This window comes from Pyrgilauda ruficollis, unplaced genomic scaffold, assembly GCF_017590135.1.
Source record: "Pyrgilauda ruficollis isolate IOZ18807 unplaced genomic scaffold, ASM1759013v1 scaffold38, whole genome shotgun sequence".
In the NCBI taxonomy this organism is placed as follows: Eukaryota; Metazoa; Chordata; class Aves; order Passeriformes; family Passeridae; genus Pyrgilauda; species Pyrgilauda ruficollis.
The window spans coordinates 5,386,522-5,400,627 of record NW_024525267.1 but is presented as its reverse complement, the minus strand read 5'-3'; the positions used below and the strand labels follow the sequence as shown (position 1 = coordinate 5,400,627).

At 36.1% G+C, this 14,106-nt stretch overlaps 1 protein-coding gene across 5 annotated transcripts in view; it reads left to right on the top strand.

The window, feature by feature from the left end:
* The window catches only part of PPP1R13B (protein phosphatase 1 regulatory subunit 13B), a 69,996-nt gene that overhangs the window by 18,744 nt on the left and 37,146 nt on the right, over positions 1-14,106 (top strand). For all 5 annotated transcript variants that reach the window (XM_041476214.1, XM_041476213.1, XM_041476212.1 and 2 more), the window contains exons 2-3: positions 6,871-7,018; positions 13,653-13,772. In XM_041476214.1, the coding sequence (XP_041332148.1) occupies positions 6,871-7,018; positions 13,653-13,772 (268 nt within the window). The remainder of the gene's footprint in view (positions 1-6,870; positions 7,019-13,652; positions 13,773-14,106) is intronic.

Genomic DNA, 14,106 nt, shown 5'->3' with positions numbered 1-14,106 from the left:
GAATGATACAAGAAGATGTTAGAGTAAAGAAATCTTCTGGTATAAACCACAGTAATTGATAATACATTTGCTGTATGTCCTAACGCTTTAATTTGAATTAAGCCTCATAAACATACTGCAAGAAATTCTTCAAGAGATTTATTTTTTTAAAATAACAGCTTCATTTTGAAGATAAATAATTATTGGAAAAAACATGCTGGTGGATAACTTGTTGATTAGATGGATTTGAAATTGTCTTATTAATACAGAGAAGTTAAATTGTTTGATCTTACTACTATTTTTCTGGGGTTTCCACATAATAACATCAGATATTTATTTGGGATTTGTTTCTTCTGAAGTCCCAGTAGTATAAAGAAATACTCGTGACTTGAGTCAAGAAAGGATCTTTAGATGGCTTTAATTCAAACAGCTCTGTGGTTATAATTTCATAGTCGGTGGGTTTTTTTTAATGTAATTGCTTCAAGTTTTACCTAATTAAGTCTAATCATAAAAAAGGCTGTGTTCCTGCATTGTGTTCCTGCTGCAACAAAAATGAAAGCTCTGCTTTAATGCTTAAATGTACAGCTGCAATTTCTGCAAGTGTAGCTGATGGAAGTTTTATATAATAGCATGAATCCCAGGCAAGCAAACTTGCATGAGGTAATTGATAACTTGTAACTTTTTTCTGACCATTTTACATGCAAAGTTGTGCATATTAATATATCTCATCGCCAAAAGGATGATTTTTGTAAGTATTCACATTTTGCTTGCCTCTCATTCTGTAATTTTTCTAGTAGCTGAAATCCTTAGCCTTACTCAAAGCTGTTATTTGATTGATGGGACTAGTACATTTTAGTAAGATATGGGTTTGGGATTTCCACTTAAAACTCTATTGTAGTAGCAAACTCCTGGGACTCCTGAGTTAGCAAAATCAAGGACATAAGTTGTTAAAATTCTTGGGACATGCTGAGATCTGTTATTCTAGAGAGATTCGCTTTGAACAAGTCTTGTCTTCACTGATTGTTCTCATCTCGGAGTTGTAGGCACCGCTAAAAGCTCTGAAATGGCAAAGCACTGCAAGATCATGAATGGATGTTTTGGAACTCTTTGTTAGGGGAAAATGCTTGGTGAGAAGATAATGCCTTCCAGTTCCTGTGAAACAGAAGAATTAAAGTTGGCATTTCTATCAGAAATTGTTTTGTACTTTTAAGTTCATAGTGTTTCAGCCTTATATTTTAAATGTCTGTTCAGTGATCTGCTAGGAGAGAAGGGTTTTTTGTTTGGTTTTTTTCTTGTTCATTTACACAGTGAAATTTCTAGGCTGGTTTAATGATGGAAAAAAAAGTAAAGGGAGAGTCTAATATGACTAAACAGTAGTATGTGACTTTAGCCATATTAAATATCCGGTATGTTTTTAAATTGCAGTCATATGTTGGATAATTCTTAAACTGACAAAAGTTTTTCAAAAAATTCTCTATTATCTGCTCTGCCTTTAATACCATGTAGACATTCTAAATTTGAGTCATAAGAGTAATAGCACAAAGAGAAAAATTCATGGTTTTCATTTTCTTGGGATGTAGGAGTGTTTTTTCTTAACCTTTGGGTTTTGCTGGAGTGATCTTGCTTCTAAACTTTGCTATATATGTCTTTCTTCTTAAAATTCTGGACATAAAATTACTTGTAGGAAAAGTAATGATCTTCAGATCAGATTTTGCCAGAAACTCTGGTTTTGTTTGGAAACGTGGGTTTAAGTTAAAAAATGGTTATATGGAAAAATAAAAGGCCAACTGAATAATTCGCCATCTTCAACCACAGAACTCACTTCCTTTTTTTTTGCAGTAGAATATGCCAATATTACTGTAAGAAAATAATCTTAAACCTGTTTTCAGTTCTAATGTTTCAGTATGTTCTGAAATAATACTTGTCTGGTTCCTTTCTGGTAGCTTAAATACCTCATTTTGGTGTGAGTAGGATATCAGGAAATGCCTACTTATATGGACTTTGTTATTTTTACAATAAATATTATCAACTGCCCGACTTAGTAAATTGGCTTGGGCATAAGGCAATGGAGGTGTGGGTGTACAATTTTTCTTCTCAAGCTGCAGTGTTTTGGGTCTTGGTAGCACGAGGTAATAGCTGAGAGAGATGTAGTTCTTGTCTTCACAAAAATTGGTAAAGAGGATTTAGTTAACTGTAGACTTTTTTAATTCACTAGCTGAAGATGAAGAAAAGGTTGGGTTTTTCAGTAAGAATGTAGAAAAATGGTGAGGCAAAGACTTTGTTCAACAGTTGGAATTTTGGCTTTCTAGACCATTCCGTAGCTAAGAATCAACATGCTACATCAGCTGTCTTTGGGGTGGCAGTTTAGTTTTATTGCAGTCATAAGTAATTGCACACTGTACTAGGGGAGTGTAACTTAAATAGCAAAACACAAGTAGTGGGGTCAAGGTGGATTCTAGGACAGCCAGACCAAGCTCATTTATAAGAAAGGGCATTAGACCCATTTGAAGGGTGATTTGTTTCTCTATAGTTGTGTGTAAGGCATTTAGTTGTAACTAGTGGGATCTCTGCTGTGGTAGACAAATTGAATGCATCTCTGTGGCACAGCTCTTGGAATCTTGGTTAGTGATGAAGAAAGCGATGAACTGGATGGTTACAGAAGTCTAAGGAGACAAAACAATATTTATCACCTCACTGGCAGCACTGTGCAGCATATTAGTGACTTAGACTTGTGTCTGATGTGTTCTTTTAGCCAGAACAGCAAAGGAGGATCTCCAAGGAAAATAATGAGGTTGCTTTGCAGGTGCACATAAGGCATGGTGGACAACACTGAAGAAACCATAAAAACACCTGTTAGTGTTAAAAACACATGGAGAGTAGAAACAGCTGTAAAGGGCCAATTTAACATAAATTTCTTGATAGAGAGTGAAAAGTGATAAGAAAGAAGATTGAAAGTGAAAACAAATAAATTGTGCTTATCAGGACTGACACAGAAAGGCAGCTGGGTAAAGGCTGTAGACATGAAGAGTGATTTTTATTGTGACAGTTTTCATGAGTGAAAAAGGCACACCAGCGAAATGTTGGAAAATGTTTTTTACAAGTTTGCAAACTGAGAGCATTAGCTGGACCACTTTATGGGAAAACACCTTTTTCTGTTTCACTTATGGTACAGGAAAGGTAGAGATAGATCTGAGACAGAAGACTGAGAAAATGGTTTGTGTCAGAGAAGTCTACACTACACTCAGGGTGATTAGGTACCTGTGTGTTATGATGAATGAAATCTAGGGAATCATTGGAGAAACGTGGCTAAGGACTGTGTTAGAGCCTTGTAGAACTTGAATTGACAGCTAGGCATTCATAAGAGTCAATTGAAGATTGCTAACATTTCAGTTTCCTTAGCAAGAGATCAGGTCTAGGTAGATAAAACTGTCATCTGTGTGAGTGATGCCTATTGAAATTTTTGTAGGTGACATTATTCAACTGTAGAAAGAGGTGAGATAATAAGCAAGGAAAATGTTCTTGTAGGTTTATCCCTGTTTCTATCTCCTTGAGAAACTGCAGGGATGATGAAATGTATCCTTTAAATAATACATGAAGTATGGTTTGAAGAGGGAATGGGTGAAGGGGAGAGACCATGCTAAGAGCAGTGTGTGCAAGGATTAGACAGGAATCTGTTGGACAGAGAAGATTCAGGTGGAGTACTGATTCTAAGTTCTAGGAGATCATCTGTCAGCTGGGAAGTGAGATGACAGTAGTTTGGAAGCCAGCCTGGGAGGTTTGCTGTAGCTTATTTGGTATGAAAAATATCTGAAATGTGATGGGATATACTAGAATTTGCATGAAGGGTAAAAAAAAGAAAAACTGAGTGAAAATAAATGAGAATTTGTGAAAGTTGGAATCAAACCATTGGTTGGGTAGCAGGAACCATAGAGGGAAGTAACAGGTAATACCCATGTGTGTGGTGAAAAGGAAGAAGTGTAAAGTTTGGAGCTTGATGTTTATTGTGGAAAAAAGACATGATTTAGAATCCCTGAGGTGATTTTCTCATGAGTGTTAGGTTGATCCTGTTGTGTGACATTGTGTTCATGTATTAAAAACTGTGAATTGAGAGATCATCAAAGAAATGCTACAATGGTTATGGGCATAATTTTACAAGAGAGGTTTTATTCAGCTGCTCCTATTTAGAAAACAATTTAAAATGAGAAATCCGAGACTTTATCAGTTCTTTTGTGTCCTAATCTTTGATGAAGAATGTTTTTTTCATGTAACTGGCTTACTTCAGTGGGTATACTTGGGTATTTCCTGTGTATGCTTCACTTTTGTTCCTCAGCAGCAAATTTCCAGGCTCCATCAATGTTTATTTCTATTTTATCACCATGTAGTACCTCTGATTCTTACCCATTCCCACCACAAACAGGGACAGGTATGACTGACTTGAAATTGTAATTAATATTGCAATATATATATAATTAACCTTGTAATAATGTTTAATATTTCAAGTCTTGCTGTGTATGTTTCAGGATATTTGTTTTGCAGCACAGTGTTGCTGTTCCTTTAGTATTACTCAACCTGTTAAAAACAAATCCTTACTTAATCAAGTTTCTTTGAGGAGTGTTATGCCAGTTGTTGGCTGCAGCACCTTGCTTCCTCATTAGTGAGATACCTTTCCCTGGGCTGAAACTGTGCCACCCAGCTTTGCAGAGGACAATACTGATGCCCTCTGAGCTGAGGGAGTCAAGTGGTGTGATTGAGGTACAGCAAACTTTGTCCTGGTGTTGCCAAGGCGACTATGAGTTCATGTAGTGCTTGAGATTGGAATTTATGGAGAAGTGACTGAGATAAATAGGATAACTCACATCTACAGGGCTCTTCTTTCTCTTTCAGTTTGTCTACAGAAGCAGATATATAATCTTGAAGACATAAAACAAGTTTTCTGGGCTAGTGTTACTTTTACAGGAATAAGGAAATCAAAACATGGAAACCCTGTAAAGTCACATGATGTTAAAACATTCTGTATATCCTTTCAAACCAAGAAAACAGGTCTTCCACACATGATTATGAGGCAGTAAAGCCAGGGTCGTCTGGTATTCTCAAAAAGTTTCAGAAGTTTTGGTTTTGTTCTGAAACTGCTATCAAGTGCTATGGGGAAAATGTTTGAAATACTGGCAGTAATAACTTTGTTAAACTGGTGTTATTTAATTTAAGTTACTTAATTTACTTACATATTACACGTTCTTTAAATTTAACTGTGGAGGAAAAAGGAGGAAAAAATGTGTTTTCTATTTCCCCTGTGGCTAAAAGAACTATGGGGTTTAAATGGTGCTGAGGAAAACTTTAACTAGGCTTTAAGAAACTTCCTCTTGCAACAAGAATCCTGGATTTCTGGGGTGGATGACTTAGGGAAGTGGTGGAATTTTCATCATGAAAGGCTTTTCAGAACAGGTTAGACAAGCATCTCTGCAGAGTAATGCAGGTATAGTTTATCCTGCCTGAGGCCAAGAGACTGCATTAGATGACCTCTTAAGGTTTCTTCTAAGCCTGTTGGTTTATGTTCATGTATGTGACTCTTTCTTCTTAAATACGAGGTCAAATTCCAGTAATAGATTCAGCATCAGTCACTTGTTATATAACCACAGTCACTGAATATTGAGACTGTCTGAATCTTCTGTTGGGGGAACAATAATGTTTTGAGCTGTTTACAGTAGGTGGTTACAGGCACTTCCATTATTATCTGTTGGCTGCATCCTGTAGCTTCCTCCAGCTTGTATTATAGCTTTTACCATGGCTTCCTTTATGCTGCTGTTGGAAAAACTTGGGGGTGAATTCTGGTATATTTTCAGTTCTGGTTGACTGCTTCTTGTGTTGAAGTGTAGGTACTTGAAAACTTCAGGACGCAGCATGCAAACTTGGCAGGCTGAGGGAGAGTAGAAACCTGGACTGAAATAGCCTGGAGGACTGACGAGACTGAGAGCTTGAAGCCTGGGCTTTCTTGGAATTTGTCCTGTGTCTATTTCTAAAGTAGACAGACTGCTCTTACTCAGTATCTAGCTGTTATTAATGTCAGTCTCCAGTCTGGCTGATGTATGTGTCCCACAGATAAAAGTATTATGAATCTTTTTAGGAGTTACCTATGCAAATTGGAGCACAACTTTTATTTACCTGGAGAGTGCTCATTTAGTGAAGAGCTGTTATTAGGCTCTATATGTGACGCCACATTTTATTTATGGGAAAGATCTGGCAGAACTTTCATTGCAGGTAAAGTTACTAACTTTGTCATGTTCTTTAGGGACACTTACAGTATTTTTTGCCTTCTAAAAGGCAAAAAATGATGTTCTTCTCTCTTTTCCATCCCCTGTTTACAGAATAGTAAACAGTAAACTGTAGTGACAGTTTGTCACTACAGATGGGAATTAAGGTACAGTGAGAATGTATAAAATTATTCATTTAATTTTAAGCAGGAGCTTAGGGTATGGTGTCTTTCAAAGTATTTAGTGCATTTTCGGAATACTTGTCTTTGAGTACATCCTGAAGCTTCTGGTTACTTTGCCAAAGTGTGAATTTATTTTCAACATTTGAATGCTATGATTTCAAGTATCTAACACAACTGAAACTTGTTCCTTTCTTCCCAACCTTATTTTCAGACAGCACTAAAGGATTTCAACTCAAGCTTTTATTAAAAAAAGGGTCAATTCAATGTATTGTCAAAAAAAAATGAACACAAAGGACTAAATCTTTGTCAAAGTTAGAGGAAACTGAAAACAATTTTGGAATGTGGTAACTAATCCTAGTCATACATTTCCATTTACAGAGGGGAAAAAAATTTACCCATAAGCTTGTTTATGTCTCTCTTTTTTTTTAATATTCTGCTACTCTTCTTTTTATTTCTTTCAGATGATATTAACTGTGTTTCTGAGCAACAATGAACAGATTCTGACAGAAGTTCCAATTACACCAGAAACAACCTGTCGCGATGTAGTGGAGTTCTGCAAAGAGCCTGGAGAAGGAAGCTGCCATCTGGCTGAAGTATGGCGTGGAAATGGTAAGTAAAATGTTCACTGGAAATGGATTTTAATATGTGCACCAATTATAAAAAAGGAGTGACTTCATCTTACTAATTATTTCAATTACATACTGTAATCTTTTTTCTTCTAGTCTATTAGCCTTTATGCAAAGGATGGTAATTCAAATAATTGTAGAGATTAATGTAATTCTTGACTCTTCTCTGTTTTCTTCCTCAGCATGAAGTACTTGATAAAATGCATGTGTAAGGCCTGTTAGTGTTCTGTATTTGTTTTTCTAATAGGATGGAGGATATTTAAATGACAGTAGGGAATCTCGTGATGATATTTCTTCAGTCAGTGGGTGCAGATCACCACCTGCATTCTTTCCAGTCCTATTTCCTCACTTCTAGCATGTGAACACAAACTGTATAGATTATTTTTTCCTTCTGTATCATGAATAGCAGATACTCTTCAGACAGAGTTATGGCAGAATGGGACATAGTTAGTATCTCTCACCTATTCATGAATATTTGCTCTCAAAGATTTGCCAGCCTCCCTAGGAGCAGGTAGTAGTGTCCATATCCTATTTGTGTTGCAATTATTATTTCACAGAATCATGAGGCCGGCAGTTCTTTTCAGGAATGTGTCAAAATCCATGCATGGTAGATTCTGTTTTTAAATGGATTCTTGTAGTTGCATGTAGTACAAACTTCCAGGTTATTGTTTATCAATGTATGGATGGAAGTAGAGTTGGTGGATGGGATAACAAGACATATTCATAGAATCATGGAATAGGAGCATAGAAGGGTTGGGATTGGGAGGAATTTTAGAGTTCACCTAGCTCCAATCCCCCATTCTTATCTCTTAGTTATTAAAGTGACCCCTACTTAATGTAATTTGTTCTGTATAAGGGCTGATGAGGTCAATAACTTGATACTAAATTCCTAAATTTTGTATAGAGGTGTTTTATTTTGATTGGGGCCTGTTTGGCCAGACAAACACAACAGGCATTATTCTGATGCCTTTGGAGTTTTTACATAGTGGCAGTCCAGAATATTTTCCTCCTAGAAAAACTATGCCTCTTCTTTTTCTAAACTGTTCTAAGACTTCGTAAAAGGAAAAGGTACCTGAAGAAGTCATTTCCTACCTGAGTGGAAACACAGAGTTTAGGCAAGAGTGAACCGGAGAAGGGTTAAGAATTGTGTGCCTGCAATTCTAGGAATACAAACTCAGTACACACGGAGTTAGAAAACTTGTGTTTAAGCACAGAAGTTGAAGAATGGTTAAAACTTCTTCAAATTGGAAATCTAGGTTATGGAGTTTGTGATGCCAAGTGCATCACAGATTTCTAGAATGGATCTGCAGACTTCAACTGCACTCAGATATTCCTAATATTTTCCAATCTCTTGTCAGTGAAACTGTCATATGTGGTATTATTTATTTTTTTGCTTTCACAATACTATGAAGGTATACTTCTTTAAAAATGTAGGGAAGAATGTTGTCAACTAGGTTTAAAGGGTGATTGGAAACTAGAAAAGTGATCCAGAGCATCTTCCTGGAACGCTTAAACCTTGCAAACCTTGGACCTTAGAAGCACAGGTTTTCTATGATAACTTTTAAGATTGAGAAAATATTTCATCTGTGGATGTAATATTTTATTTCTCAAAGTGTTAGATATCGAAAGCTACAAGCTTCTATTAAGTGGGAAATAGAGCTTATCCATGAAGTTGCAATGGAGGGACTAAGACTAAATTTTGTGTATCTGCCCTGAGAATTATCTTTCTTTGATCCCATTAAAGTCAGTGGAGATCTGGATATTAATTACTGTGAATAGAATAAGGAGATGTCTGTTTTACCTGATTGTTTTCTGTTAATTCTGTTAAATTTCTGTTAATCTCACCCAGTTTTCTGAAGGGGATATCTACATACAGACACTTAGGTGAAGGAGCAGAGGCCTGCCCAGAGCTTCTACCTGTTGTTGTTGAAGCTCTGAGCTTCTGCTAAAACTGACATGAAGGTGCTTTCACAAAGGTAGCTTTACTTGCTAAATTCCCGAGGTAATAACTGTATAGATCTAGTCCACTTGAAGTGTAGAATGGAAAATACTGGAGAGAATGAAAGAAAAAATAAAACACTCACTTTATGTTTCTGGGTCTTTGACCTGTTGTGTCAGCGAAAATGATATCCTGCACATTTGTTTTAAGGCTCTCTGATGGGACTTTCAGCACAAATGTTTATTTCATTGTTCTTAAATGTAGGATGCTGGTAGAAAATCTGTGACCTCAGCTTCTTGACCCAAAGTCTAGGGTACATAGATTTCTCAGTGGGACGACCTGGGCATCTGTATGATTATTTTTCCTTCCGCTTCTTCTGAGAGCTAAATTGAACTCTTTCAACAGAAATTTTTAAAAATAATTTTGCCTGGAGCGGAGATCTGATGTAGGAAACAAGAGTCTGAACAGTTAAATGCGACAGTTACAACAACCAACTTTAAACTATGGTTCTGAGTGGGAAGTGTGAGGCAATTTGCAGAAAAACTGCTGCATGTTGTGCCAGTGGAAAAGCATATTTTATCTCTTTTATTACACTGTCTCTGATCCCTCACCCTTATCCTCAAGAGATCTGCAAGTGTTCTTTCAGAGGACATTTTGAAAAGTAAAATTCAAAACAGAAGTTAATACAGCAAATCATGGGCTTAAAAAAACAGATTAGATTTAGTCACACACTGTAAGTGGTCTGTTTTCCTGGCAGTCTCTCCCTGTGGCACAAATGACAAATTACAACTCCCTCCATAAGAGAGAGTCTATGCTTAACTCCTCTGCTCTACAGGTAGCCACAGCTTCTTTTAGGTAGCCCAGCTGAATAATGCGTGTCTATTCAAATTCAAAGCATTGGGGCTTGTGGACTGTAATCTTATCATCAGGTACAAATAACAGTTTGCATGCCCAAAAGCCTTTCTAAACTGTGCTGCTCTAATAAAATACTGTCTATTTTAATAGTCTTCCTGTTTTGAACGTGTATGTACAGGTAGATGATAAACACTTGATTTTATTTTTAGAGGATGAGAGACCAATTTTCTTCCAGAAAAATGTTACTAAATCTAAAAATTATGTAAGATTTCTACAGTGCAGCGGAAGATTACTATAGTTTAGCTGTTGGAAAACATTGGTTTATTTATTATTGTAGCTTTCATTTCTTTGCTTTTGTGTGGCAAAGAAATGGTTGAGGGCTTCACAAGAGTTCTAAAATAGTTTAGGTGTTGTTTGCATTAGAGTCAGAGCTGCATGGACTAAGCATTTCATTTATTCACATTTAATTTTGGTGTTTCATTCTCCATTCCCTCTCCTTTCCAGTTTCTTGAGATGAGCAGTAGCTGAAAAAGTCAAGAGGGTTTGTGCCTCATATATCAGGCTTTGTCAGTTTGGAGCTTACTCTTTTTGCAGGGATTTCTGATGCTGTAACAGAAGACAAAAACAGAATGTTCTTCCTCATTCCCCTGTTATTGCAAATAGCAGTCGGTAAGGAGGGTCAAAGACAGGTGTGAGGCCAGGAACTTGGACTATGTTTCAAGAGAATTGATTACAACCTTTAAATCCACCCAGTACTGAATTTTTCAGTCAATTTACACCTGGAGTGCCCTTCAGCAAGTGATCATAACAGGTATTCCTCAGTGTGGTGGTAACATAGGAGACAAGAGAGTGTGAAAGAAATAGTTTCTTACTCTGAGTGTACTACTGCAAATCTGAGCAGGGAAAAACTAATTTCAGATATCTCAGCAAACTCCCCAATGGGGAAAATCCATTATATTTTATTCTGGTTTCACATAGAGGAGGCATAAACGTGTTTATTTCACATAGCGGGATCCTTGAAATCAGGATAAAAACAGATTTTGAAGACTGACACTTACTTTTAAGTAGTGGATTTGTAGCTCCCCTAGAAGAATTTTGCAGCTCTTTTCTGAAACATTGGTGCAGTGTCTGTGTTTCAGATTTACAGGGTATTTTGTTTTGGAATACCTAAAACTAGCCTATCCTAAAACTTTTGCTTAAAAGGAAAGGATTATAGCTCATTTCTCAAAAAATATTTTAGAATCTTGATCCAGTTTAAAATCTATTGCAGTTTTTTTCAGGTAAGTATGGATGTATGCATTTATCATGGTTTTCTGCTTTGTTATGCATGAAAACAAATGTTCTTTAGATCATTTTTGATGTGTTGCTAAAGTATAGGAATCCAGCTTTTTTATTACACCCATTTTCCTATTTAACGTTTTCTTCACACTCGCAGAATGCTCTCTATTTAAATTTTTTTTTAAAATTAAAATTAAAGTTTAAAATAGTTTTGAGAAACCATTTGCTGACAAATATTTCTCAAGCTATAACAACCAGGAAAAATTTAACTGTAGTGCTTCTCTTTGTTTTGATTTGATTTGATTTTGGTTCTTGAAGAACGGGGATTTTCAGAAAATATCTCTTGTACTATTATACTACAAATATAAAATCATGCTTTCTTCCCACACTTCTTATAGATTTAAAGGATTTAAACTGTAGGAAGGAATGGGGATTTCAATTCTTACCATGTCTTGTGTTAAGTGTTAATGTCCATTTCTTCTTCCTCTTTGTTTCCTGAATTTGTTTAGTGTAGCCAGGTTGCACAGAATGATTAGTGCTGCTCCATCTTTCTTTTCATTCTTTCAGTGATGTTGATGATGCTGTTACTACTTTAACCTGTTTTCTGTCTACTTTAGGATAACATCCCAAACTGGTTTTGTGAAAGAACTGCTAAATAAGTAGAAAACATCTTTGCCATTTCTTTCCACTGTCACTGTTTGAAAGATATTAGTCTTAATTATTGAAGGTGCATTATGTAAATGGCACCTCTTACTTTGACTGGCTCCTGGGATAAGGCCTTACTTTCAATGGGAGACCAGCTCAACCAGGAGTGAAGCTGCAGCTACTCCTCACCATTCCAGAATTAGTCCAGCCCTGTTGCAGCTGGGTTTGCCTAGCAATTTTTCTGTTTGGGAGAAATTCCTAAAGATTCATATCTTGTGTTCTAAAGTCTCTGAACTAAACCACTTAAATATTTTTACATTCAGTGATCTTTAGAAGACTCATGCTGCAATTTTAGTGGATATGCTTCAAAGCACTTGAAACCTTACTTTACTTTAGGAGTTGAAAAACCTGAAAGTCATGCTTTTAAAATTCCTTTTCAAAAACTGAGTGGTAATAAGCCACTGACCTTATTCTCGTGTGCTTAAACATTATTGACAATGTTTCTACAACACCACTTGAGTGAGGAGCAGGAAGAAGTGAAGCAAATAATCAATTTTTTTAATGTAGTTGTTGGTTTGGTTTGGGGGGTTGAGTTTTTTTTTGGGGGGGGGCAGGTTTTTTATTTAAAGAAAGATAAATAACCAGTCACCTGATGAATGTGATTAGCTTGTGGTTTGAATGACCCTTCCTCACTGAAAGCAGCTGATCTAACTGTGGCTAAATTGTGTTAATCACATACCTACTTGACATGACATATTCTGACAAAAGTTTATTGTATTAAATTAATTGTAAAACAATTGATTAAAATGTATTGGTTGTTAACAATTAAGTATCCTAGGAGTATCAAGACGTGTACATCTATGTAGTTGATCATGTATATAAATTTAAGTAAATTTCATTACATGAAGATATATTTATGAATTGGTTTTCCCAAACCTTTCCCAAAATTTCTCTTATATCTTTGAATCGTTTTGAATCGTATGTCTTCTCATGTCAAATGAGTAAAGTATGAAATGGATAACAAATTTAGAGGTACTTTTCCTGGTAGGAGATAGTGTGGTTTGGATTTTGGAAGCCAAAAGTACTTTGCTTTTAACAACAAAGTAGAGTATATAGTATAATAAAATTTTATTCTGGTTAGAAGATATATTTTGGTACCTTAGCTAGTATTAGATCTTAAAATGGGGATTTTATTATCTTAATAAAAACACCTGGTAAAAAATTCAAGTGTAATTATGGAAGCAATGAAAAACTTGTCTTAAATGTATTTTCATTTTGAAATACTAAATACATCGTGTGCAGTCTCTTAATAGCAATATATATGATCAATTTAGAAGAAATAATTACTCTATGCAAATGTTTTCTTGGGGAGAAGCACAGAGACTGACTGTTGCATAGAACTTAGTCTTTATTTGTTCAAAGAGTTGCCAGTAATTCCACATATACTGGAAGTTAATGTCTAGCAAAGTGTGTTAGAGTGGGAGTACCTGCTCAAGTTCTTAGGAGATGAAATGTCAATAAAATGTTAAGGCTTTCTGTCTGTGTGGAAACCCAGAGGTTCTAATCGAATGACTCATTTTAATAATAGAACAAATGGCCCATTTGGTGTTGAAGGCGAGCTAAGTTGCTATTTCCTAAATTAGGGTTCCTAAACACTGGTATGGGTTTGCAAGCTGGTTCTGTAGTCCTGTGGAGCAGTGAGCTGTGTTAGACAGGCCAGCCAGCTTTTAATACCATACATCCAATGGGTGCCTGTTGCTTAGACTTCATGTAAGACAAGATACATCAGATAGATTGAATTGCTACCAGAAAGGACATTCTGACTATTAATAAGAGTTCTGTATAACCCTGCTTGGTTTTAAGGAGTTGTGATGAGGTTTTTTTGGTCTTGTACTTGCAGAGCGCCCCATACCCTTTGATCACATGATGTATGACCACCTGCAGAAATGGGGGCCCCGCAGGGAAGAGGTGAAATTTTTTCTTCGTCATGAAGAGTCACCAGCTGAAAGCAATGAACAGAGTAAGTACATTTATCCAGTAGCATTGTCACTGAAACAGATTTTATAAGATTTCTGAAGTGAGTTTGGTTTTCAGTACATTCAGTGAACCTCAGTGGTTGTATGTAATAAAACTTCCTTGTACCAAAGCCACTTTGAACCTTCCCAGGGGCATCTTTTTCTTGTTCTTGTGCACCAATTCTCTTCTTTAGAATAATTTTTACCAGTCTGTTGAGTAATAGCAAGATATGTTTGTATTCTGCTTAATTTGGATCCAGAAAAGTTGGTGGAGATTAGAGACTTGATGTAGCTTTTTTCTTATTGAAAGTCCCTACATTTTGATACAGTAGAATGGTT